The following is a 27436-nucleotide window of genomic DNA, read 5'->3' on the forward strand; positions in this document are numbered from 1 at the left end:
TTATGAGCTGATATGAGATTTGCATTAAACTTCACCCGGAAGTGTTTTCGATGAATCAATATTTGATCGGAGTAATAACTTCCAGCTGTGCACCGAGTTTCTCCTCGGCAACCTTCTCAGCTTTAACACTAAGCTTAGTGAGTTGCTTCCTTCTCTCGTATGCCACTTGAGCTCTCTCCTTCCTCTTCCTTTCAAGCTCCTGGAGGGAAAAAGAATAAACCAGAAAATGTTACTTGGACTCGGCTACAAATATCGAATACATATATACACAAACGATTCCATCTTTATAAATCGAAACAGGATAATCAATTTTCACCTTGATAGTGTCATAATGGTTCCATCCGATCTCAGATGAAAGCTTGCCCAACAAGCAATGCCTGTGTCCTTTCTGAAGCCTCAAAACCCTAATTTGAAACCCAGAAGAACAGTAAAAAACAATGAACATAACTAGTCGATGAGGCAAGTGAATCTACTTCTATATTCCACAAAATAAATTGATCTCATAAAACTCACTCGAGAGCATCGGGAATGACCATTCTCTTCGTCTTATCATATGGAGCTGGAACCCCTTCGTAAGCCTTCAATCGAGCAAGCGCAGCTGCTCCATGCTTAGTCTTGTGAGGAATCATCCTGCAACACAAAACAAAAATCAATTATCACAGTCTAAATACTCCATAAATACATCAACGATAACAAAGCAAAATAACCTTCATTTGCACCATAAGATTCACAGACCGAATCGAGTAAAGCAACCTGCTTAAGTTTTTCTTTAATTCATTTCAACCAATTCAGTTTTACAAATGAATTCGGTTCAATTGGTTTTTCAATCAAATCAACCAAATAATTACCCCAAATAGTTATAGCATCATGCAAACTCATAAAGTATTCTTTTCATTTCATCCTTGTATGTTCCCAAAATTCAACACTTCAGTAACAGAATATACATCCAAAAAGCTTGAAAATCTAAATCTCTTTGTTTACAAGATCTTCCAATAACTAAATGAATAAAAACCACAACTCACAATGAATCAGAACCCCAAAATTTCCTGTCTTTCCTTACTTTCAAATAAGATACTAAAAAATTTCAACAAAAAAAAAAAGAGTTAATTATGAACAGGGTATGGATATATCATCAAATGAGTCGAAATCAAGATAATTAAAATCATTACTTTTTCAAAACATATACCAATATAAAAATATTTTAAGGATTATCATTTTTAAACACAATTATGAATAAAATAATTCACAGGAATTGTAAAGGCTGGTTCAAATATTTACAACAAAGCTTTTTCCCAATTGCATTACACAAGAACACGATGCAAATACATAGAATGAGTCAAAACAATTCTATATAAAATACTTTAAACACAATATTCAAATGAAAATGTGAGGTCTGATCCAAATATTCACAATAGAACTTTTCCCCAATTACAAAGCATTAAAGACCAAAAAATGTAGAACAAAAAATTCACTTCCACAGCACAAAAAGAAAAGAAATGAAAATTCCTATAAGCAAGCTTTAAAGGGAAAACATACCCACGAATGGTACGCCATAGGATCTTAGCAGGTGCACGAAAATGGATGGGACCATGGGAGGGCTTAGTGTTCATACGCTTCCTCAGAAACCTCATATACTTCATCTTCTACCTCACTAATCCGCCCGACATGCAAATCTCTTCGCATCTTACAACCACGACCTTTTGGCCGTTCAACAGTTCCTTGGCCAATATGGAAGTTAACCTTCCCAGCACGTGATGGCGCGCATCCACCACCACTCTCTTGGCGCAGATTCCCGACCCTGACACCATCTCTCTCTCTCTCTCTCCCCTCAGCTGCTGATGGGAAAATGAAGAAGATAATTAGGGTTTTGGCAGTTACATTTTGAGATTTCTTTTTGTTGATTTTGGGCTTTTTGTATGAATTGGGCCAAATTATATTTCGGAAAATTCCGACATAGAATTAAAACCATAAGCTTTAAATCTTGTTCATTTGAGCATATCAACTTTTTTTAATAACACTTATTATAGTCTCAAGGTAATATTTGTTAGGGTAAATTACGTATTTAATCACCTATTTATTCTCGCGGTTTCATTTTATTCATCTAATTATTTTTTTAAATCATATATAGCATTACGTTTTGGCCACTCGTCATTAAAAAATAAATAGAATTGTTGATGTGATAATTTTAAATTTTTTTCAATGATGATTTGATATTACCTTATGGTGATAGGTTAATATTGACGTTAAGTTTTTAACGACATGAGATCAAAACTTAACGTTTGATATGATTTTTAAAAAAAAATAATTATTGGGTAACCAAAACAAGACCGTGAGACTAGGTGGATGACTAAATACGTAGTTTACCGTATTTGTTATGCTATTAGTCTTGGATAAAATTCATGTAGACCTTGTAGGTAACATTATTTGGAATAACATATTAAGCATATGAATACATAAATTGATTTTGATTTCTATAACTAATCCAACCATTTCACAGTTTTTTCCTGTGTCAAATTTCCAAGTAGTCCACTATCTATGTAATATCTTTGAATTCTTGAACTAAATTTTTTTAAGTTGATGGTCGGAAATTTATTTTAAGGATTTAAAATATTAATTTAATTAATTGAAATTGTGTCATATTCGATTAAGATTGTTGGATTAAAGGATAGCTCGATTCATGAATTAAATTGAAAATTGATCAATAAAAAGACTAAACTATAAAATTGCAAAAGGGAAAGGTTTACATGGTGAATAACCAAAAATACATTGTTTGTGAAATTTGACGGATTGATAAGGTGCATGTTTCAAGTACCTATAAGATTGGAATTATAAACTGATGTTTAACAATATGATTTTGGGTTATTATGAAAATTGGAAAATGGATGTTTTAAGTCTAAAACACAAAACACGAACTAAACGATTTCAATGGTAAAAAAATTGTTATTATTTTTTAAGGTTTCGGGTTCGAGCACCATAAATGTCAGGTACGAGCGTTCAATGTCAAATAATACATAATTATCTTTGAACAAATATAATCTTATACTTATCCTATATTAATAATTAATAAAAAAAAAACTAAAACACCAAAAAGCTTCCCTTTTAGGCTTCAAATAGGTTTAGATTTCTTCCATCTTATATGTTTAAACATTCAAGTGAGAAAATTCTGTTATTTTTAAATTTCTTACGTATTAGTATAAACTAAGTTTAGATTCTTAAAGTTTAAATTTAAGCTTGGTATCATTTATTTTAAGCCAGGCTTCGTAAGAAATTCTTAAACCCTAAAATGAAGTTAGATTCAATTCCATTTACGAGATTTTAGTAATTCTGGGTGAACATAGAAATTAAGCCCGTGATAATAAATATCGAACAAAAATGATTTGTAAGAACAAGCAAAAATAATAAAACTATATTTTTGGCATTGCACTTTTCGGCCCCATTAGGTAGCCAATCATTGATCATCACCAATCATCTTTCACGTCAAAATCAGTACTAAAACATTTGTATTTAACTCCTCTTTCATTTTATGAGATTAATTTTTCACGAAGCACATTTAAAATCGACAAAATTAATCTAAAAAATTCTATCATTTTTAGATGTTTAGAGATTTTCTTAGATTTATGAGCCTTGGGGTATTCGTTTGAAAATCAAAATGGTGAAAAGTATTATTTCAAAAAGACGAAGAACATGCCTCAAAACTAGTCCTATCAGGCGGTCATTAAAAGATATCAAAGTATTAATAAGTTGGAACTTTTAAATATATTTTTATCAATTTTGAGTGTATTTCACGAAAAGTCTGCATTTCACGAAAAGTCAATCCTTGGAGAAGGATGAGTTAAATACAATCATTTTGATTCCGACCTTGTTGCAAAAGATGATCGGTGACAACCAATAATTAGTTGCCCACGATAACTGAAAGTACAGTGCCAAAAAAAATAAATTATTTAAAAATTCGATGACAAAATTAGTAGTCAATACACTCCTAAAGTTTAATGCCTAAAACGATATCGATTTGGACATCAATCATCCGTCATAAAAACGTCGTTTTAGTGTGACAAAACCACATCAACAATTAACCATATCATCGTCTCATTATGGGTTTAATGTCAAAATAACATAATTAAATATAAAATCAAAATTTAATATTATAATTAATAAATTAAAAATTCGATGATATAAACAAATTAACATATAAAATTGAATAACATTCAATGTAGCTTACCTTTTATTTTATTTATGAGAGGAAAATATGATATTACTACTAATAAATCATTTACCACTAAATCAGGTCGGCACCTTATCCGCCTCTACAAGGTGATTTTTTATGATCATTTTAATGAACTTCTGATTTACTTTTAAAACCCAAACCAAATATTATAAATATCAAACTTGAAACTAATCGATTCATCAAAAAAAATTTAATTTTCGTAAAAGTCCTTATACAAAATATTTCTAAGGTTGTTTCCCAATAATTTTAAAAATAAAATATTTCTTTTATATAATAATTTTTTTTGCTTATATCTAAAGTGAATGCAATATAATATATATTCAAAAACTCTTAACCCTAAATCAATGATCGCTCATACCCCTAACATATGCGGCCCGAATCCTCAAGGATTAACTGACCAAAAGGAGCCGAATATATTCCATTAATATCCAAACCACAACTGAGCCGAAATCAGGTAGGATTAAGGTTAAAGGCATTTAAGATATAGTAATTTATTAGCATTATGGAAATATCCATTAAAAACCTTCACAATTATCTCTAGTTTTAAGTCAAACCTGAAGATATATTACCACTTGGATCATCAGCTTCACCATCCTGATCCAATGACACATCAACTGAGAATATCAATGGAGAAATATCTTCAGGCTCTTCTGAACCATTATTACCTTCGTCCAGTTGAACACCAGCCAACAATGTCGAAGCAACATCCATATGTTCCATAGCATCCGAACCCCCATCATCATAATCGTCGGATTGTTCCGAGTTCAACCTTAACATAAGATCCCGTATGCTTAATGGCTGCACAATTTCAAATTGATGGTATGGTTTATGCTGCTGATTAAATCGGCCCGGTATCTTAGCCGGACATTTGTAGCATGATTCACAGAGGTCAAATCCTATTTTCTCCACACAGTCTTTGCATCTGTATCTCTCCCCGATTATCGGAGACATCTGAAACAGAAAAGTACGATATGGGCATTCGTCAAACAGTTTTTTGTTACTATAGCAATAATAAACAACCATAAAGCTTGCAATTGCAAAAATGCATACCAACGCATATCTACTCTAGGGTGGCATCAAATATAAGAAATTTCCCGAAGTGCTCCGAATGTAACGAGACTTGGCATGTTACAACCTATGTTATTTTGAATCCGGTGTAAGTATCAAACTATAGACTAGTGTTTTAACACTTTTCGATCCGTGAGCATATTGTTTCGATACATCTTTCTTATATCCCTAAATTCAGGAAATCCTCTTTTATCCTCTACCCTCAGCTCTTAAGTTCATTTACTATTTGTAATTGTTTTAGAAACTAGTAAAATTTCCTCAATTTTCGAATAGAAGTAATTTCTTACTCTTATGGGTTCTTGTAATCCTAGTCCAAATTCATGTTGAGAAATACAAGTAACAACAAGATTAAGTAACGAGTAAAGTCGTCTATGATAAACAAGTTGATCTCCTTTCTTCCAGTAAAGGCATATATAACAACAATAGACTCCTAAAAATGCAAGGATACAAGTAAATGAAAACAAATCCTCGAGTAACTTTTATATTTAAATTGGTAAACATGATACAAATTTAGAATGATAAAAAAAATGAATAATTGTAGATCTCAATCTAAGATATACAAACAGTTAAAATATCGAGCATGTAATTAGAGGAGACTTTTTTCCTTTCAAGTATCGGTTAATAGTAGATGACATCAAATGGTTGTTTCACATCTTCTGATAGCAATACGAAATTATCACTTCTGATAACAGAGTTGCTCTTTTCATACTACCAATGAAACAAATAAAAGGAATATTATACGTCTAGAATTAATGTTTCTTCTTCCAGAAACCTATTAAGTTAAAGCCAACATACTGCAAATTACTGAATTTTAATTCAAACTTACCCCACAGTAATCACAGCCCACTGCAACATGAACTTTTGGCCCATTTCCGAAAAACCATGATGAGTAGACATCACTAGAAACTGATTTCCCCCGGTTTGTATGTCGTTGAGCTTGTGTTGAACCTAAGTTCAAACAGCAGAAATGAGTTAAACTATAAATAAAAAAAACCAAGACAAAGAAGCAAAAAGACTATGAAGTTCAAGCCATTGCAGCGCATCATTGACATTAAAAACATAGATACATGCGTGCCTAGTTGTCAGGTTCAGTATGAAAAGGGAAATGACAACCTCAAGATTTCCTTCCTAAGAAAAAAATCAACCATTGAAGAATTTTTCGTGTGTGCACATATGCATGTGTATTTCAGAAACAGAGTCGAGAACGGCACAAGCAGGTACATCCTGAAGGTGTTAAGTAACTATTTTGCTCTTCCACTCCTGTATCATTATTGCATTTGTGTGGCATAATATCCTTAGCTGCAGTATTGGGGGAATGCACCTTGGATTGACCAAAAGATCGATGAGGTTCTAGTTAAGACATGCATATAAAAATTGTATGTGTTGTTGGTGGCTTTTGTAACCCATTAAAGAGGTTGCAATAAAGGAGGAAAATAGAAAAACAAAGTAATGAAATAGAACATTTTTGGAGAGTTATCATTAAGCATAAAGAAAAAGTTGAACACAACCGAGTCAAGTTGATGAATATCATGACTGCACAAGGTAAGTCATACATCTGGTTTGACGTGGACAAGTTAACAATACAGAATATTTTAAATGTGTTTTAGTATGCTTATACTAAGTTAGTCCAAGGGAGGCAGTTGTTTATTCCGGTTTGACGTGAACACGTTTTCATCTCTTGTGTTAAAGACATTGTCAGTCCATCACAGTTCGCTTTTATTCCGGAGAGGCAGTTGTTGGATTGTGCTTTTCTTGCTAATGAAGGTATCGATTATTGGAGGAAACAAGGGCTTGAAGGGGTTGTTCTTAAAGTTGACCTTCGTAGAGCTTATGATACCGTTGAATGGCCAATCCTCCTTAGAGCAATGAAAGAGATGGGCTTTGGTGAGAGATGGTGCTCGTGGATTTCATATTGTCTTTCTTCAGCATCAATCTCGGTTCTAGTGAATGGTTCCCCTTCAGATGAGTTTTCAATGGCAAAAGGGCTGAGACAAGGTTGCAGTCTTTCCCCGCTTCTGTTCAATATAGTAGGCGAAATGCTCCATTTGATGCTGTCTAAAGTTGCTGATCTAGGCCTTTTTCAGGGATTCGTCATCGAAAAGTCGGAAGATCCTTTTCGTTTGATTCATCTCCAGTTTGCAGATGATCTTATTATATTTTGCAAAGCTTCTCTTAGTCAAATTAAAATTTTCAGAAGAGTTTTGAGGATATTCACCATAACGGCAGGGCTACATCTGAATCTAGTGAAGAGCAAACTATTTGGTATTAATGTTGAAGATGTCAACCTAAATGATTGAGCATTGGCCTTTGGTTGTTCAGTAAGTTCTTTTCCTACAAACTATCTGGGCCTACCCCTAGGTGCAAAAAAGAATTCTGAAGTCCATTGGGACCCGTTCATCAGGAATTTTAACATGAAACTGGCTGAATGGAAAGCTTCTTGTCTTTCTATGGCGGGCAGATTAGTGTTGTTGAAGTCGGTGTTGTCCTCCTTGCCTATCTTCTTCTTATCAATTTTCAAAATGCCATGCAAAATTAGCAAGAAGATTAACTCTTTGATGGCTAAATTTCTTTGGGCAGACAGTGTAGAGAAGAGTCGGATTCACTGGGTGAGTTGGAGTACAATATGTCGTCCGTTAAATAATGGTGGCCTTGGAGTTTTGGACTTGAATCTTAACAATCGGGCTCTGTTGGGTAAATGGGTTTGGAAGTTTGCCAATGAAAATGATTCGTTATTGAAAAAAATGTTGTGCTGCAAACACAAGATCAATAGCAACACCATGTCAATCAGCAAGGTTTTCTCTCCTCAGACCTCTTGGATTTTGGGAGGTATTGTCAATAACTTCTTGAAGAATGATTCGGCTGGAGTGTGCCTAAGATCTAATTTGAAGTTACAAGTGGGGGATGGTAAGTCTATATCTTTTTGGACTGATGCTTGGATAGATGATACACCTTTGAAAAGTCTTTTTCCTAGGATTGTTGCTCTTTCTTCCAATAAAAGGGGTAAAGTGGATTAAGAGAGGGTTGTGTTTGCTTATTGATTCAGGTGAGGTTCTTAATCAGAGGATTATTTTAGAATCGAACTCTACTAACGCGCTGAAGTGGATTAAGAATCCGGAATTAAGCACCCCTTTATTCCAATCATTGGTGAAGGAGATCGTCTCTATTATGGAAGGGAAGGATATTATGTTAAGGCTAATCTTGAGGGCTGCCAATTGGGAAGCGGACAGTTTAGCTAAAGATGGTATTGGTTGATTAGCTGCCTTTGTATTTGAGGAGTTGGAGTGTATGTTTCATTTTGTTTCTGCAGGTTTTTGTTCTCAGTATTATGTAATTTGTGTCTACGTTTTCCAGCTGATAGTGGTTTTTAAGTCTTATGCTTTCTGGGAAGGTTTATTTTGTTGTAAGAGTGGGTAATGTACTTTTCTTCTGTTTAATAAAATTATAGGCGCTCTTTTCCTCCTTTCATTACCCTTCAGGTTACTTTCATAACATGGAGGGTAAAAAGGAGGTTTTTTATGATCTTCTATCAAAAAAAAAGGGTAAAGTGGTTGAATTTGGTTGTTATGAGTCGATTGGATGGGAGTGGAATATACAAATTAGGAGAAACTTGTGTGATTGGGAAATGGACCAGTGGGTGGAATTAATGTCTAAACTGAATAGCATTAAATTGACAGAATCAGTGGATGATCTTTTATCTTGGTCAAGGAATGGTGATTGACTGCTCTTGGTAAAATCTTGCATAATGGCCCTTTCGAAGGTCTAAGGGGATAATTATTTTTGGAAGAAGTGGGTTTGGTCGGGTTTAGCTCCTCCACGAGTTGAAATTTTTCTTTGGTAGCTTTCTCATCAGAAATTGGCAGTCAGAGTAGAGTTGAAGAAAAGGGGGATGCCCCTAGGAGAAGACATTCTCTGTTTACTTTGCCGTCAGCACGAGGAATCAGTACAACATATCTTCATCTCGTGTTCTGTTTCATGGGAACTCTGGAATAAATTAGTCAGCTTTTGGGATCTTTCTTTAGCTTTGCCCCGCAATCCTCCTACCCTGCTTAGCTCTTGGTCTGAATTGAGGGTGATATCGACTATTTGGAAATTTATTTTGGGTGTTGTTTTTTGGTCCATTTGGAAAGCTAGGAACTCAACTGTTTTTGAAAGCGCGAAACTCGACAGGCCGTCACTCTTCTTCATTGTTAGATTTAAGTTAGCAAAATAGTTTCTAGCCAAGTTCCCTCAAGTCCCTATTCAAATGGATACATTGATTGGAGATCCTTCCCTTGCAAACAACAATTCTGTTCTAAAGTCACAGGGTTGTCCTGTACTATGTTAGCTTCCCTCTCCAGTTGATTTTTTAAGATGAATGTTGATAGGGCTGTAAGGTTCGACGGATTGGCAGGAGGTATCGGTGGTATCTTAAGAGACTGGAATTGTTTCACCCTACTGACTTTTTCTGAAAGTGTATGTCAAGGCCCTCCACCAGTGGCTGAATTAAAAGCAATTAAAAGAGGCATCGAGATCTTTCTCTCTTCAGTTTGGGCTCCTGTAGGTAGACTGATTGTAGAAAGTGATTGTAAATCTACAGTGAAGTGGATTCATTCTCCTTTTTATGCTCCTACTTTCTTTAGTTCTCTAGTAAAGGAGTTTGTGTCACTTGTCACAGATAAGGCGTCTATAGTTAGGTTGATTCCAAGAGCTTGTAACTGCGAGGCTGATAGTTTAGCAAAGGAGGGGATTGGGTGATTGTAAGGGTACTGCTTTAGGCTGTTTTTTTTGTGTTTTTTGAAGCTATTGTATTCGGTGTACTTGCTAAGTCTTATTAATTTTGTTCTATTAATAAAATGAGGTACTCTTTTCCTCCTCCCGCTGGTCGGTACTTTCCTTAGAGAAAGGGTCTACTATGAGGGAGGTTTTTAATGAGGCCTCCTACTTTTATAAAAAAAACTAAGTTAGTTAAAACTCATACTCGAGGAAAACATGAAGCCTACAAGCTAAACTACAAATTAAATCCTCAGCCTCTAGTAAGTTAATAGATATTTATAAAGATCCCACAAGAACCTTAAAAAAAGATAATATGACTCAAGTTATAAATCATTTTGCAAGGCAATACAGAATAATAAAATGATCAGATCACCCTAAGGTAACTGATATTGAAAATAAATATGATATAAAAATCATAAATGATTCTGAAAGCAGGATACTGACAATTTTGTTCTTTGAGTCTTTCTGAATATTCCTCGGGAAACTGATTCTCCAAGAAATGGTGTAGAATTAAACAAACTCCAGGAAATCCATTTGGTTGCAAGCTTTTACATACTTGACACCTAGGCATTTCATCATTTGGAATAACAAAACAAGATTCACAATATACTGCACCAAAGAAGAGACCAAAGCATGTAGTCAACAATAATATCTTCTAATCCTTTATACTTTTGAAATAACAGTTTAAACGAAATGTCAACTACCATGACCGCAATTGAGAACAATTGGTCGAACGAGAAGTCTATTGCATGCAGCACAGAGTAAATCTGCAACAGAAACCACCTTTTTATCTTTATGTTCAGAATCATAGCTTAGAGAAGTCTTTCCTTGGTTCGAAGCATCAGCAGCAACTTCACGGCTCTCTTTTTTTTTTTTGATAAAAAGGAAGGCCTTGTTAAAACCCCCCTTCATAACCGTCAAGCAACAAAGACTCAACGGACATTGGAAGGAGGAAAAGAGTGCCTTTGAAGTTTTATTGCATATAACTTCACGGCTCTCTGAAAATGACATCGGTTTAATTGGTATACCACTTTCATCTTGCATGATTGTTTTTGGTGCATCTCTGAATGAGGATGATTCTGAATCCTTAGAACCACTTTCCGACTGCCCATCCATTTGAAGATGAGAATGGGTGTTGTTATTCCCCAAAATATCTGACTTCTCACAAAGCTTTGGTTCAAGTAAATTTTGATCAAATTGAAGTGAGAAGTGGCCGGCTGCCTTCTCTTCCTCTGAAACAAGGAAAAAATAAAATAAATCATTTTCCAACACTTGAAGTGGCAGGGCAGGGGGAGTCCATGGGGAAAAAGGTTTCCCCGCTTGATAAGAAGAAGAATATCTTGGTGAGCTTATATCATCTCACAGTGTATTTTATTCTAACACGTAAACTTCTTTCCCAACCAAGTCTTCCAAACAACCAAAGAGGACTTTGGTAAAGGTTACATCGTCCATGCATTTTAAGCATTTCCTTTCAGACTATTTCATACTAATTCATCAAATGAAAATCTGATTTTACAGGAGCAGGTTAGTACTGGCAAATAGTTGGTAATTCACATCATCACAGCATACAAGTATCTGAGGTATTTACAAGCAAAGTTGAACTCCGTCACACCACTATTATTTTGGCTGCTGGGTAGAAGAGATTAAGTCCATATCACAATAACCACTTTTCTACAATCCGGATATTTAAAAGCTTCAACAAGTCTTTAAGAAAAATGATAAAAAAAATTCTAGCCAAAACTTATAATTTATTAACAAATACTTGGCGCTTAAATAAGGGAGAAAGAAGAAATGCACCTCTCACTTGTCTTTCCCTTCTCTTATAGGCAATAGGATACAACTTCAGGAGCAAAAAGTGAAGCAACTGACAGACACTTGGGAAATGATTGTATGGGCACCGACAAATGGGGCAATTGGACTCATGAACATGATTCATTGCATTGTAGACACACCAGAAGCATGACATATGGCCACAGGCTGCAAGAAATGGAACATAAAGGCAGCTAACAGGTAAATTCACATGTCAAAACTTAGTTAAGCATATTGCTTGCTTACCTAATACAACAGGCTTGAAAATTAGTTCCCTGAAAAACACAAGGAAATCACCTTTAAAATGTATCTTAGAGCTTCAATAAACCAATAACTACCAAGTACACCCAAATTGTCAAAAGTAGTAAACTATATAAGATTGGTGAGCAGGGATTTAAATAGCGTTTTAGGTCACGTCGCGTTTATCGCGATTGTGGACATAACGGATGACATCGCGGTCACTGTGCGGGTGTTGCGGTCGTGAATTTTTTTAAATTTTGCACATCTTAAAACATAATAAAAATAATTATAATTATAAGAAATCATTTTTAATGAATTTTAGAATGTTTTCTAAGCGAAAATGACATATATATAATATAGTTTAACCAAATAGAAGACTTTAAAAATCTGATGATAGGATAAGATAATTAATTAACGATGAGATTTTGAATACATTATTATTTAAAAGAAATAATAGTATCAACAGATAAGAAATTCTTTACCATGTTGAACGAAATTTGAATAAATTTAAAGAACACAAAATAACTAAATTAAATATAATTAAAATAAAAATGTAAAATTTAAATGTCAAAAAATTATATTACTGAAATTATGACTAAATTAAATAAAAATAAAAGTTTACATTTTAAGCTAAGGATTAAATTATAAATTCTAAAAGGTGGGAGGGATGTCAAATTAATATATCCTTTAAAATTTATTTTAAAAAAATAAAAAATTCATCTCTTCAAATAATTTTAAAAATTATTTAAAAAAAACTTATCTCTCCACTCTTTGTCTCTCAACTCCCCTTCCCCCACCCAAACCCACTCCCACGCAGATTAATACCCCTACCCCTCCCACGGCAAACTCTCTCCGGTCTCTCAACTCCCCCTCCCACGGCAAAGCTCTCTCCAATCTCACGGTAAAGCTCTCTGCAAAGCTCTCTCTAGTCTCTCAACTCCCCCTCCCTCCAACCTTTCATCTTTTTAAACAAAAAAAACCTTTGATTCAACTTTTTTTTCACATTAACGGTAGATAACGGTAATAGCGTCCTGTTATCGGCACTATTCACCGTTACCCGTAAGATTGTGGACGCGATTGACCGATTTTGGCGTGAATCCGCTGCCCACCGTTATTTTCCCGGATTTCGGTTTCAGACGGTGGCGCTACCGCGAAATAGCGGATTGGTCCCGCTATTTTAAACCCTGTTGGTGAGTAAACAATCCACTTCTGCTCATTGATAGATATATGATTTTTTCCAGTAATAATTCACGTAAAAAATGCTTGAAAAAACCCAAAAAGCATAGTGAAAAGAATGATTCATATGTTGCATGGCAATAAATGAAAGAACACAGCAATAAAGTAAACAGTTTTTTTTACAGGAATTAATAATACCACATTTTCATTCAAACTTCAAAAGTTCTGAAAAAAAACACTTCTTCTAGCCACTAGACAACCATGAACTTGCTTCTAATACCAAATTTAGAGGGTCTTATAATCGGTTCCAAAAGTCAGATGCGGAATTCGTTGGTAGCCTTCGAAAAAGTTTATTTCTATATTGAGATAAACCCCAATAAGAATAAGCTCGTTTTTAATTTCCAAAGAACTCATTACTTAAGACAAATACACTGAGCTGAGGTCAAAATTACAGCCACCAAATATACCCAAGCTTGTCGAAAAAAGAAATTTTATCCGACAATATCTTAATCCATCTAAATTTATATAGAAAAAAAAGAGACAGAAGCAACCTAATAAAATTTCAAAGAACCAAAATGGAAACGTCTAGAGTCCCAAATCTCAATAATAATCCGGTAATTTCGAATCTAAAGAATTTCCTTCAATGCCTAATAGAAATTCGAGGTAGTCCCTAAAAGTTGCATTAATAGTTGCTAAAAGAGAATCCTCTGGATTACAATCTTCCATGAGAAATTCGAAACAAACAACGCAGATGGTTAAGGAAATAACGTATATACGATTATTAATAGGGAAAATTAGGGTTTATTGAGAATTATGAAGAAGAAGAAAACTGACAGGCAAACGCAGCACTGGAACTCGTCGAGGAATTCCTCGGAGAGAAGATGAAGGGTGGATTCCGCTTGTTGTGGTTGCTTTTGCTGCTGCTGTTGGTGGTGGTGTTTCAGAGGTTCAATTAGGTTTTCATCGATGTTAACATCGGTTCTCCCCTGTTTTTCCATTTGTTTTTGTTCTTCTGAAACCCCAGAGAAAGGAAACGAAAGTGAAACTTTAAAAATGGTCAGAAGGTTGGAGGCGACAATGAGAGAGAGAGAGGCTTTGCCTTATGAGCTGTCATATTGGGCCCTATCCCTATGGGCTTCAATTTCTTAAGTTTATTTTACTATTTTCCATGTTTTTTTATTTCCCCGTCAAGTTCCTTAGAACTTTTTTCTTATTAATTTAAATCGACCCGCACTTAACTTTAAAATATGAATTTTTTAATAAGAATTTTTTGCATACACTAAGTTTCAAACCTTATAACTTTATTTTGATTAATTCAAATCGACTCGTGTCGCACACTTAACTTTAAAATATGAGTCTCTTAATAGGGATTTTCTGCATTCACTAAGTCTCGAACTCGATGTCTACTTAAACGATATCAAATCGTTTACCACTTGAACCAACTCTATCGATAATTTACTATTTTTCATTTTAAATTAAAACAATATATTTGTTTTAATTTAAAATATATTTATATTTTAATTAATTTGAGATCATTAGTTGATTACAACATAATATTTATTAAAAAGACTCCAAATCATTTTGATAAAGAATGCAAACACTTCTATAGACAATGTGCTCGAACCAGAAATCTTTAAATATAACAAATATCTCTTTAACCATCGGGAGACTCACGTAAAAATTTATTTATTTTTAATCTTGTTTTTAGTACATAAATTATATCGATAAACATAACGAGGTATGAAATTGAATATGGTTAAATGTTTAATATTATTTGAATAATCATTAAATATTAGTTAGTTTAAATAAATTACTAATTGTTATGTGAACCATTAATTTTTTTAACGAATGACAAATTTAAAATATAGGAATAGTTAAATGATTATTTTATAACTTTTAATAATCAGAGTACTCATTAAATTAGTGTCATATAATTAAAAAATAATTTTATAACTTTTAATGGTCGAAGAATTCAATAAAACAATACCTTGTAGTCTGGGCCATTTGTATATTTTACCTTAATAATCTAGTAACTTTAATAAAAATAAATAAATGATAAACCACATATTTAATACCTAAACTATTAATATTATTTCATTTTGATATCTAAATATATTTTTTTTCAAAACCATACCTAACGTTTAATTTAAATTTTATTTTGGTACTCACCATTAAATACCTAATGATGATGCTGACATGTCATCATAAAATAATGTCATATCAACATTGAAGAAAATAAAAAAAAACCACATCAACAATTATGCTAATTTTTCAATAACGAAGTATCAAAATAAAATTTAAACTAAAAAGTTAGATATGAGTTTAAAGAACAAATTTAGAGACATAACAAAAGTAATAGTTTATGTATTAAAATTGTAATTTATCCAAAATAAATGCACGTGACTTTTTATATAACACTTCAAACATGATTACAACATTATAAAATTAACGTCACCACGATTCAACTACTCTCAAACAATCAAGTGTACTTAAAAACACACACACAATTACATACACTCTTTTATTTTATTTGTCAAATTAACTCACTTTAGGAACTCTAAGGGATAAACAAACGAAGATACAAAAATGTCTAAAATCTGAACCGATATCGACTTTGTTCGATAAATTTAGTATATATAGCACTCCCACAAACCTACGTTGCTACACCGGCAAGCCACCATTTTCGATCCAACGGAAGAAAAAAAAATCAACTAAACAGGAAAGTATGTCGTGGATATTGCATTTCAGTTACCTCCAGAAACCCCTGGCCGATTCTTTTGAGAATTGGAGTTATTTCCAAATTTTAACAGATTTGTCATAACTGGCAGATGCAACAATCCCGGTTACTTGCGACTGTGCTAGTGCCGATACCACGCAGTCGTGTGCTGAAATCGTAAGACACTTGTTCACGGCCGTATTCCAAAGCTCCAACGACTGAAAAATATATTTACACAGACAGAAAACGAAATTAACAACGAGGATATGTCACAAATGAAGGTAAAAATGATTTCGTATCAAATCCAAAACAAAAAGACAGCCATAAATCTATCAACAATATCGAGTCAAAGAGCGGGTAAATAGAATGCAAGTATCAATTAGTTCCAGTTATATCAAGATAAGAATAGGAAATAGCACCTGGTAGCCTCCAATGACCAAGAGAGCAGGAAAGTTGGGATGAAAAACACAAGAATGGAACTTGTTTCCACTCGAATTAAGCTCGTGAATGCATTCTCCAGAGGAGAGTGACCACAGTCGGACAGACTCTTGGCTGACAGAAGCTAAAAAGTCTCCATTTGCGTCCCAACAAAGAGAGTGTACCTCGGTATTGTGGCCCTGAGTGTCAAAAGTAACTATATATGAAGCCATAGACTATCGAAAACGATTATCCAAAACCACAGAACAAGGTAAATTCTTCCTTCACCTGCAATAACTGTGTTCTTCTGTCAGTCTCAACATCAAAGATTGACACAACATTATCGGCCGCAGCAGCTAGGAATTGTCCTATTCTTGGTTGGAATCGGACATTAGTGCTGCCTCCCTGCTTCAATTAGTGAAAAGAATTTAGATGAAAAACGTCTAAACAAATGAGCATGCAGTACTTGAAAAGGAAAAAGAGCTCAAGGGTTTTAAAAGCTAGCCTTGGAGATTCGAGTGCAAGAATATTGGTTGATGTTCCAGAAACGAATCTCACTGTTGCCATCACAAGAGCAGAATAGTTCAGTCTTCTTAGGGTGGAAATCGAGGGACATAACCTGTGCTGTATGCCCTGTATATTTCCAGATGGAATAACTTGGCTGTGAAAAAAAAATAATATAAGTAGCCAAAATGTGAACCATAATATTCATTGAAACTTCAACGAAGTAGAGTCCTATATCTTCTCTATAATGGTAAGACATTTGCTTCTTGTCTTCCAGCAAAGAGTGTCGGGTTTAAGGGTGTGAGCATAAATTCAACATGAGAGAAACAATCAAACCTATTCAATACAAGAGAAATACACAAAAATTAAAAAGGGAAAGAGCAAGAAGTTATACTTGTGCAGCATCCCAAACACGGACTGTTGTGTCGAAAGAAGAAGTTGCCAGCTGAGTGGAATTTGGTCTGAATCGAATATCAGTTATGATATGAGTGTGTTCCTCTGCAGTGCAATCAGTCTGCAGAGTTTCCATGTTACACAGAACAACCTACTGACAGGAAATCGACAAGCAACCACATTCATTATTCCATACTTCAATTTAAGTAATGTGGAAATTAAACATTCAATAAAATAGCAATAATTAATAATTTGAACTAATGTGGCACGTGCTACAAAAAGAAAATACATTCCTTGTGTGATACATATCATTATACCTTCTTGTCATGGCCGGCACTGGCTAATAACTTTCCATCTGAAGAGAAATGGCAGCAGGTGACTTTGCTGTTGCTTTTACGTATTGAACCAACTTCATTGAAGCCAAAATCTGAAATGCACAAAAAAAGATTCATCGCCAAGGTCACTTGAAGAATTGGATTGCTAAGAGCATGATGAACAAATATTACTCTTTGAAGTCTCAGTAGTATGTTCTGATGGGTTTCGTTTTAAGGTGCCAAACAAATTTCCCCCATCTCCATCATCAGGTGAGAGAAAAGATTCCACATTGTCATCTAAGGAGCCAACATCTCCAAAATTTTCCATGTCTTCCTGCAATTAGGAGTTATATCATATAAACAAGGTTTTAAATGGCTTATCTGAAGAATAATAGTGTAGAAACACTAGCAGCATGATTCACGTAAAATTACTATCAAAATAACCAGATTCATCCATAACCATGCAAACAAAAACAAGAAATTCAAATAACAATAAACAAGGTATACAAAGCTCTTAACAACTTCCATAGAAGTGTCAAACACATTGTTGGTGCAAAGGGATAACGTGTCCCCATCCCTTTCAAGGCTATGGCATAAATATTTAGCCAAGATATAGAAGCAATGCTTTTAACATTCATCACTCCGACGATATTAAGCATGGATAATTGGATATCGACAAAATAATATTAGTGACCAACATTACCACCAATAATTGCCAGTTATTTTGCATGAAATGTGATGAGAAGGCCACTCTAGATCTACATTTCAGATGGTAGAAAAACAAGATATTTGAGCATTTGTTCTCCAAACCATTGAAAATGTCAAATATCCAATGTTTTTTACTACTTATTTATCATTTTTGGAACAACTTGAAAGTAAAAAATATATTTGGAACATAAGTAATAACTCTGATAGCAATATAATAGAGTAGAAGAAAATAGCCGTGCCTCATAGATTGACGAGAATAAACATAACCATGGTCATAAGGTGGGGACTCAAATTTAAAGCTTCACTTGCTTTACATAGAGGAAACAAGTCAACCACTGTTTGCTCATGCATATAATAACACTTGGTAATTATACCAAATTAGTATCTAAAAATTTATGCAAGCTGCATGAATCCAGGAAACCTTAGGGTTATTAATATTGCAGATTTAAAGCTTTCACTTAACATCATCAGGTTAGCGATAAATTAGCATTAGTTACCAGTTGATTGGTTGATGATGCAATACCAGCTGTTCCATCAGATCCATACATCATTTTTTTTGACAAGCTACTACCATGCTGCATATTTCCCACCATAGCTGCTCCCTCAGCAGGTGTATGAGTTGACGGGGTTGATGGCTGAGAGTTTGAGGAAGGACCCACTGTGTTTCCAGTGCCAGTGCTATTAGCAGGTCCAGAAGATGGTCCTTTTCTTTTACGATTGTTCTGACACAATAATCAGAATAGTCATCAATTCACATCATTAGGGGTGATAAAAGGTAAATTCCCATAATAAATTCCTATGAATCTGTATTAAGATCAGTTGGCAGCATATGGTAACAAGAAACACTGACATAACCAAGAAACAAAACAGAAGATCGATCAACCTGCTGCACTTGAGGTGACTGCAATGGGTCCTGTTGAGAGGAAGATTGTCTTATTGGTGGCATGCTCATCTGCTGAAAAACCACAAAAGGGATCAGATGATACTAAGCATGTAGAGCATTGGCCATTTTCAACAAATTTAGGGTCTCATAAGGACGACAGAACTAGTGTAACCATCATTAAAATCACATACAAAAATAAAGTTGGTCCATTAAATTTATAGATAAATATACATTATTCTCCCAAGTCCTAAGAACAAAGGTATATTTAGATGGGTAATGATAATCATATTATCTTGGTTAAATAAAGTCATGATAGATGGGAAGTATACACTGAGACAAGTTAATTTTTTTTCTTTTTATTGAATGTGAAATTGAAAGACATGGTGCATTTTCATCCATTAACAAGATTGCAGGATATTTCTATCTTTTTTATTTCTAACAGGAAAACCGTAATGGTGGATTTGGTTATAGGAAGTAAATACAACAGTTATAATTGGTTGTGGAAGGAAACCTTACTTTTGATGAGGTTGATTGCATTGGAGACACTATAGACCCATCATTGGCCGTTGGCTGGCCCTCTCTTGTATTTAAGTTGCCTCGGGATAGTCCTGAAAATCTTTGTGGATCCATATCTCCATACATGGGTGAATTACCCAGATTTCCTTGTGTCTGGACCTGTGCTAGGAGCTGTTGCTGTTGCTGCTGTGGCAGAAGTTGAAACTGGTTTGCATTCTGCAAGAATGGTTTTTGCACTTGTGCACCTAAATTTGGCCTAATTTGATCAATGCCCTGTAAAATAAGTTGAGTTTGGTAGGGGCACCCACTAGGATAAGGAAAAAAATATTACGGGCAGAAGCAGTGTAGAGCTTACAGTTAATGGCCAACCCTTCAATGGAAGGCTACCAACTCCAGGGCTCAAACCTCGAAGAAGAAAAGTAACATTAAAGCATAAGAATATCTACAAAAATATCTAGACTTAATCAAAGCTCTTCCAAGAACAAGCATCGTTGAATTCAAGTCGAGATTGGGTTTGTATAACATATATATCCCAAAATCCTCACCAAAGAGTCCTAATATGACTTCTGGGTAGAAAGAAGATCCATATAAATAAGTTGTTGGCTTTAGAACCAAAATAGTTAATCTTATTGATATCTTTGAATTAATAGAAAGAAACTAGTGGTTTTTAACCCTATTTTTTTCTAGAGTTCCAACTTTTTCCCTAATCGTAACTGCTGTTTTTTTCTTCTTAACCGCATCAACTAAGCATATTGTAGCCCACAAACAAACACCTTGGCCTAGCTTTTCTATTGAATTTTAGGTATCATGTTACACAAGTTCAGAGAAGTAAAAGACTTGAATATGTGAGAAAAGATAAGATGGAGTCTACATGAAACAAATGATACATGTTTCTAGTGAGGCTGAATGTCATTGACATTATGGTAACTAAACCTATGAACCATGAAAAAAGGATATTTAATGAGAAGTTTGGACCATGGAAATGAAACTCACCACCAACCCTAGGTTGAAACTTGCAAACGGAATATAATACCATAATTAATAATTACCTGTATTTCCCATTCCAGGTTTAGACTGCATGATTCCCTGTCCATATATTGAAGAAGGGTCCATATGCATAGATCTCTGTGTACCACCCAAGTTCACTTCACCTTTAATGTCCTGTGAGGTGAATATGTATATATATAGTCACTTGTGCAACCAAACTGAAAGAGTGTGATAGTGAAGTTGTAAAATGTTGGTGTAAATGCAAGAACATCTGTATCCAAGTTGCATAGGTATAGCAATTTCTAGAGTCCATGCCTGAATTTGCTGCAATGCTGCAATTACATTCCCATGGTTTCCTTGAACCAACTGGCTGCATCAGGGACAGAAAGTTTGTGAGTCATAAACCTGAAAAGGGTTCACCACAGCAAAACAAAACATTTGATCCAAAAATTATGTTTACCCAGGATGATTTGTAGCTGACTTTAAGAGGGCCATTCTAGCATCAAGAAGTGGTTGAGACGTCTCTGAATTCGCTGCATTTGGTTGTTTCATGCGCTCTTCATACATTTTTGCTGCCAATGCACTAGCATTTGACTGCCCAAGCATTCCTTCAGAGCCAATAGCATTTACAGGACCAACCCAAGATGGGTTATTAGGATCCCTACGCTGCAACTGAGCTTGACGCATTAACTGCAACTGCTGCATCTGCAGCTGTTGTTGCTCCTTTGCTTTGATTTGTTGTGCCTGATCGTAATACCATAATAGTTTGAAAACAATCAGTACAAATTGCACTACTGAAAAGAATTCGTAACAATACTTGCTAAAGTTTTAATAAGCTACCTCTATGTATGCTGCTGCAGCCTCTGAATGCTTGTCATTTGTTCTTGATATAAATATGTCCCAAAAGACAGACCACCACTCAAAAAGAAACCCACCAGGAGCATCAATTGCTGGACAAATAAACAAGTTCTACATGAATCATTTATTCAAACTAAATTCCCTCTACCAATCATATGCTGTCTTAGTTACAATCTAACCAAGCAATTAGAATAAATTATAACCGTTAATTTTAATTAAATAATCACCCATAATTAATTTGAAAATTAAATTCAAACGCCTTTTTTCCATCAAATATAAGACACGGGCACCTATTACTGGAGAGTCAATTTCAGCAAGTTTTACAATAAAGTTGAGAATCTAAGTCCCATACCCATGTAAATCTGAAGTGGCCAAGATGCGTAACACACTACTTTCAGGTAAAATTTATGCAGGTAACGTAAACTAAAAAGGAATCATGTAAAAGCTCCATATTCCTTTCCATGTAAAAGAATTTCAGTCGCACAATATCAACAATTAACTATTGTTGTTTTTGGAAACATAAAAATGTGGATTTGGGTTTCATCTGCTATACAACTTGTGGGAATAGAATGCATACATTGTTTGTAAATAGATTAGATATGATTAGATATTTGAAAGGTATAAAAATATAAATTTCAAATGAGCAAATTATCTATGGACATTTAAAATTCACAGCTAGAATAAGCATCTAACAAATTCATGAATTTGGAAAATGATCACGAATGTTTCTTATTACACAATTGACACCATCTCTTAAATCCAAGTTCCCAAATTCAAAGTAACAGGATTTATACACAGTCAAAGCCAATCCTTACCTACTGGATCTGGGGCGACTTTCCCTTCTGTCATGAAAGACTTTGCAGTTGTATGCAGTTTTTTCTTCACCAAATAATCATATATAAACATCAAGCCTGCAAAAAGAAAAAAAGGAGGGGGGGCAAAGAAAAAAAATTAAGAACTTAACTAAATTAAAAGGTACAATTAATTTTCTGAAAGAACAGTACATCTTATCTGCTTCCCAATTACTCTGCCCCATCGCATCAGCCAAAAAAATCTAATTGTTCAAAAAAATTCAAACAATTGATTAAAAGTAAATTCAAAATTCAATTTTATCATAAAAGTTCTAAATTAAGTACTAGAACGCGTAATCGTAAAACCTGAATTTACAATTATATTTGATGGGAACTAACCTTAAAAAGATAGATTCAGACGGATTAAAAGCTACATTACCATTCTTGAGCTCATGAAGAATTGATCTTTATTGATCAATCATCGACTTCTGCATTCTAGAATAAATATTTCAAAAAGCTTAATCAAAATTCATAAGTTTTTTTAATGGATATTGAAATCTCAAGTCGAAAAGAGCTAAAACCTTGGGAATCAGAAAGAAATCGATAAATTAGGGCTTTTGCGTGGGAGAAGAATTGAAATTCAAGGGGTCTGAAAACTCAAAAATTATGCTTTTCAACAGGAAAAAACAAATCAAAAAGGACACTTGGTGAGGTTTGGAGCTTTTAGGTTAGGAGCCAAACCTAAGGTATGGACTTGTTCAGAGCTTTGAAAGAGTTCTTTCATTCGACTCTCATTTATGGACTTGCTGACTAGCCCATAAAATTGTGGGATAATAATAAAATTAATCTACTACATTTGTATAAATGACCATATTGTTATTTTTTATAATTATTTTAGTCTTAATATTTAAATTTCAATTAAAATAACTTTTGTTGGATGAAATTGCTAATTGACTAACGGTCAATACAAATTGTTAAATTACATTTTCAAATGTGTTTAATTTATTACGTAACATGTGTCACATCACTAAAGTGATGACATGACATATTTCATGTTACCTAAATTGATGATGTAATATGTGTCACATTATTCAAAGTGATTATGTGGCACGTGCCACATCATTAAAAGTGTACATATCACGTCACCAACTAAATATATGTAAAAATATCATGTTAATAATATGTGTTGAATATTAATCAACTAACGATTTTTATTCAATATACACTATTTTGGCCAAATTGAAACATTGAAGGTTATATTGCTCCAAAAATGAATAAAGGGTAAAGTGACCATTTATGAAAATATTAGGGGCTAATTTTGTTATTATGCCTAAATTTTTTAAACTTAAATTTATTCCAATTTGGCCGGATCAACTCAAGTAAATTAAGTTAGGGTAAAGTATAGTAATGGTCACTAAATTTTTCTAAAGCTTTAATTTAGATCCCAACTTTTAAAACTTGCAATGCAGTCTCCAACATTTAGTCCGTTTGCAATATGGTACCCCAACAGTTACTATACTTTAGAAGTTTTAAAAGTTGGGGGACCTGAATGAAATCTTTAGAAAAGTTTAGTGACCATTACTATACTTTACCCTATTAACATGCTGAAAGCCTGAAACGAGCTTTTTCACTGGTTTTTGAGAATCAAAAACGAATAGTTATCACCTCAAATGTGATATCGGTTGCACAGAAGTAATCGGATAAAAAGGTGACAGATGTTGATCTATAAGTTCCTAGGCTAATTCCATGGTTATCTTTATCAGATGCTTTGTCTGTTGAAATTATTAAAATGGTTTTCAAGTTTGGTAACCAACTTTGAAAAAATGGTTTTCAAAGTTTGGTAAATGTTTCTTTGAAAATGGTTTTCAAAGTTTGGTAAATGTTTCATTGAAAAATAGTTTTTCAAAGTTTGGTAGATGTTTGTTAAAAAATGATAATAGGATAATCACAATTAATCCCTAGGCTTTAGGGTATTTACAAGATTAAGTCCTTAAGTTTCAACTATAAATACCCTAGCTCATTTAGCTTCAAAACCATCCCAAAAATCATTTTCTTTCTCCCAATACTAGAGAGCTTTCTTGTGAATAGTGAGTGTTTTGTAAACACCTGTAAATTTTCTCTCTTAGTAAAAGATCTGCAGCAGTCCGGAGACGTAAGCACAATTGGCTGAACTCCTTTATCAATTTCGGGTATTATTTTTCCGCTTTTATTTCGCATTCTCACTAATTTGGTTATAGGGAAATTACTTGTACTTGGTTTATTTCCCAACAACTGGTAATCAGAGCTTTTGGGTTATGAATTTTGTCAATTTTTTGCGAGGTTACTATTCGATTTACTATTCACATGAATAGTGAATTATGTGAATAGTGAAATTCGGTCGGCGATACGAGTTTGTCGACGGAGGTGTTCTAATACACGGTGGTTCGCAAAAATTGTCAGAAACGATCTAAACGAAGCCAGATTCGAGTGGGAGCGATGGCTGCAGACGAAGGGAAGGTGAAAATTGAAAAGTTCGATGGTGCGGACTTTGGATTTTGGAAGATGCAAATTGAAGATTTTCTATACCAGAAAAATCTATATCAACCCCTCTCAGGAAAACAACCAAAGGGCATGAAGAATGAAGACTGGCTCTTCTCGACAGACAAGCCCTCGGAGTTATCCGACTGATGTTATCCCGCAATGTTGCTTTCAACATAGCAAAGGAAAAGACCACGGCGGGTCTTATGACGGCTCTCTCCAGTATGTATGAGAAGCCATCGGCCTCAAACAAAGTTCATTTGATGAGGCGATTATTCAATTTGCGGATGACGGAAGGGGCATCGGTGGCACAACACCTAAATGAACTCAACACAATCACAACCCAGTTGAGTTCAGTGGAAATTGAATTTGATGATGAAGTTCGAGCTTTAATTCTCTTATCATCTTTACCAGACAGTTGGAATGCTACTGTTACAGCAGTCAGCAGTTCGTCGGAAAACAGCAAATTAAAATTCGACGATGTTCGGGATCTGGTACTGAGCGAATAAATTCGACGGAGAGAATCAGGTGAAGCATCAACCTCCTCAGCCTTGCACATGGAGTCCAGAGGGAGAACTTCAGAAAGAAATTCAAATCGTGGCAGATCGAAATCCAGAAGGGGAAAATCAAGAACAGGAAATAAAGATTTTACCTGTTATAATTGCGGCAAGAAGGGCCACTTCAAAAGAGATTGCCGAGCATCGAAGAAAAATACCGGCGCACAGGAATCTACCAACATGACGGAGGAGACAGGTGATGCCATGATTTTAAGCGTCAACAGTCCGATTGAATCATGGATTTTGGATTCAGGGGCATCTTTCCACTCCACGCCATGCCAAGAAATCATGGAGAACTATGTCAGTGGTGATTTTGGGAAGGTTCATATTGCTGATGATGAAACCTTGAAGATCGTCGGAAAAGGAGACATCCGACTAAAGCTGCCAAACCAGACCACCTGGAAGCTGACAGGAGTGAGACATATTCCTGGTCTCAAAAGAAATTTGATTTCTGTAGGATAACTTGATGGAGAAGGATACAGTACAACCTTTTCAGGTTGTGAATGGAAGATTACCAAAGGAGCACTCGTCATTGCTCATGGTAAGAAGACTGGTACTATCTATGTAACCTCAAATTTAGAGAATATCATTGCAGTAGCAGATGTTGATGGAAAATCAAACCTATGGCACCAAAGGCTTGGCCATATGAGCGAGAAAGGAATGAAGATACTTCTGTCAAAAGGGAAGCTGCCGAATCTAAAGAATGTAGATGTCGGACTATGCGAGGATTGCATCTTTGGCAAACAAAAGAAAGTCAGTTTTGCAAAGATTGGTAAGACACCCAAGGCAGAAAGGTTAGAATTGGTTCATACTGATGTATGGGGACCATCCCCAGTTCCATCTCTTGCAGGCTCACTATATTATGTCACCTTCATCGATGATTCAACAAGGAAGGTATGGGTTTATTTTCTGAAGAAGAAATCAGAAGTCTTCGATACCTTCAGAAAATGGAAGGCCATGGTGGAAAATGAGACTGGTTTAAAAGTCAGGCGGTTGAGGTCTGACAATGGAGGAGAGTACAGAGATAGTAGATTCAGAGATTTCTGCGCAAACAATGGAATCAAGATGGAGACAACAGTTCCCATAACACCGCAGCAGAATGGCGTAGCAGAGCGCATGAACAGAACTCTGAATGAACGTGCCAGAAGTATGAGGATACATGCCGGATTGCCCAAATTTCTATGGGCTGAAGCTATCAACACTGCAGCTTACCTGATCAACCGTGGGCCCTCAGTTCCTTTGGATGGCAGAATACCAGAGGAAGTTTGGAGCAAGAAAGAAATAAACCTTTCACACTTAAGAGTGTTTGGTTGTATTTCTTATGTACACATAGACTCTGCTGAAAGAAGTAAACTTGATGCTAAGTCCAACAAATGTGCCTTTGTTGGTTACGGTGGTGATGAGTTTGGTTATCGGTTTTGGGACTACGAAAATCGGAAGATCATTAGAAGCAGAGACGTCATTTTCAATGAAAATGTGATGTACAAAGACATGTCAACCGCAGAATCAAGTAATACCGAAGCTGAAACAAAGGAATTTGCTGAGTTCGAGGAGATTTCTGGAAATGATGTTCAGATCAGTCCTGAAGCAGTTCAAGAGGAAGAACCAGGCACACCAGAACTGAGACGCTCCTCCAGAATTCCTAAACCAACCCAACGGTATTCTCCTTCTTTGCACTACTTGTTGCTGACTGACAATGGTGAACCAGAGTGCTATGATGAAGCAATGCAAGTGGAGGATTCAGTCAAGTGGGAGTCTTCCATGAAAGATGAGATGGACTCGCTTTTGTCAAATCAGACGTGGGAATTAGTTGAATTACCACCAGGCAAGAAAGCGCTTTACAACAAGTGGATTTACAGGATCAAAGAAGAGCACGATGGGAGCAAACGCTACAAAGCGAGATTGGTTGTCAAAGGTTTTCAGCAAAAAGAAGGTATTGACTACAATGAAATTTTCTCTCCAGTCGTGAAACTGTCTACAATCAGACTGGTGTTGAAAATTGTAG

The 27436-nt window shown here is 34.9% G+C and overlaps 3 protein-coding genes across 4 annotated transcripts; all 3 read right to left on the reverse strand.

Moving 5' to 3' along the window:
* On the reverse strand, positions 1–1839 carry LOC120138691 (60S ribosomal protein L13a-4-like). The gene is made up of 4 exons (XM_039154107.1): positions 1537–1839; positions 514–630; positions 317–404; positions 1–199 (listed from the first exon to the last, which is right to left on the reverse strand). Exons 1-4 carry the CDS (start codon positions 1638–1640, stop codon positions 56–58), a joined length of 453 nt encoding a protein of 150 aa, XP_039010038.1. The 5' UTR covers positions 1641–1839; the 3' UTR covers positions 1–55.
* Positions 1840–4710: 2871 nt separating this feature from the next.
* On the reverse strand, positions 4711–14335 carry LOC120138830 (E3 ubiquitin-protein ligase PRT1-like). The gene is made up of 8 exons (XM_039154234.1): positions 14105–14335; positions 12101–12129; positions 11843–12022; positions 11074–11277; positions 10750–10812; positions 10490–10654; positions 6120–6241; positions 4711–5176 (listed from the first exon to the last, which is right to left on the reverse strand). The coding sequence occupies exons 1-8, from the start codon at positions 14266–14268 to the stop codon at positions 4769–4771; spliced, it is 1335 nt and encodes a 444-aa protein (XP_039010165.1). The 5' UTR covers positions 14269–14335; the 3' UTR covers positions 4711–4768.
* Positions 14336–15730: 1395 nt separating this feature from the next.
* Positions 15731–22926, reverse strand: LOC120138818 (transcriptional corepressor LEUNIG_HOMOLOG-like). 2 transcript variants are annotated; one of them, XM_039154221.1, is made up of 18 exons: positions 22757–22926; positions 22571–22620; positions 22382–22477; positions 21549–21658; positions 21169–21452; positions 21024–21078; positions 20771–20882; positions 20077–20126; positions 19722–19994; positions 19206–19274; positions 18820–19044; positions 17807–17948; positions 17618–17727; positions 17302–17451; positions 16909–17064; positions 16692–16808; positions 16406–16603; positions 15731–16204 (listed from the first exon to the last, which is right to left on the reverse strand). In XM_039154221.1, the coding sequence occupies exons 2-18, from the start codon at positions 22605–22607 to the stop codon at positions 16061–16063; spliced, it is 2328 nt and encodes a 775-aa protein (XP_039010152.1). In that variant the 5' UTR covers positions 22608–22620; positions 22757–22926; the 3' UTR covers positions 15731–16060. The 2 variants fall into 2 exon arrangements, with proteins under 2 accessions (XP_039010152.1, XP_039010151.1); XM_039154220.1 differs by having other exon boundaries at positions 15733–16204; positions 19206–19277.
* Positions 22927–27436: the final 4510 nt, after the last annotated feature.

The sequence above is a fragment of the Hibiscus syriacus genome, unplaced genomic scaffold (genome assembly GCF_006381635.1).
Source record: "Hibiscus syriacus cultivar Baekdansim isolate YM2019G1 unplaced genomic scaffold, ASM638163v2 tig00110705_pilon, whole genome shotgun sequence".
NCBI lineage: Eukaryota > Viridiplantae > Streptophyta > Magnoliopsida > Malvales > Malvaceae > Hibiscus > Hibiscus syriacus.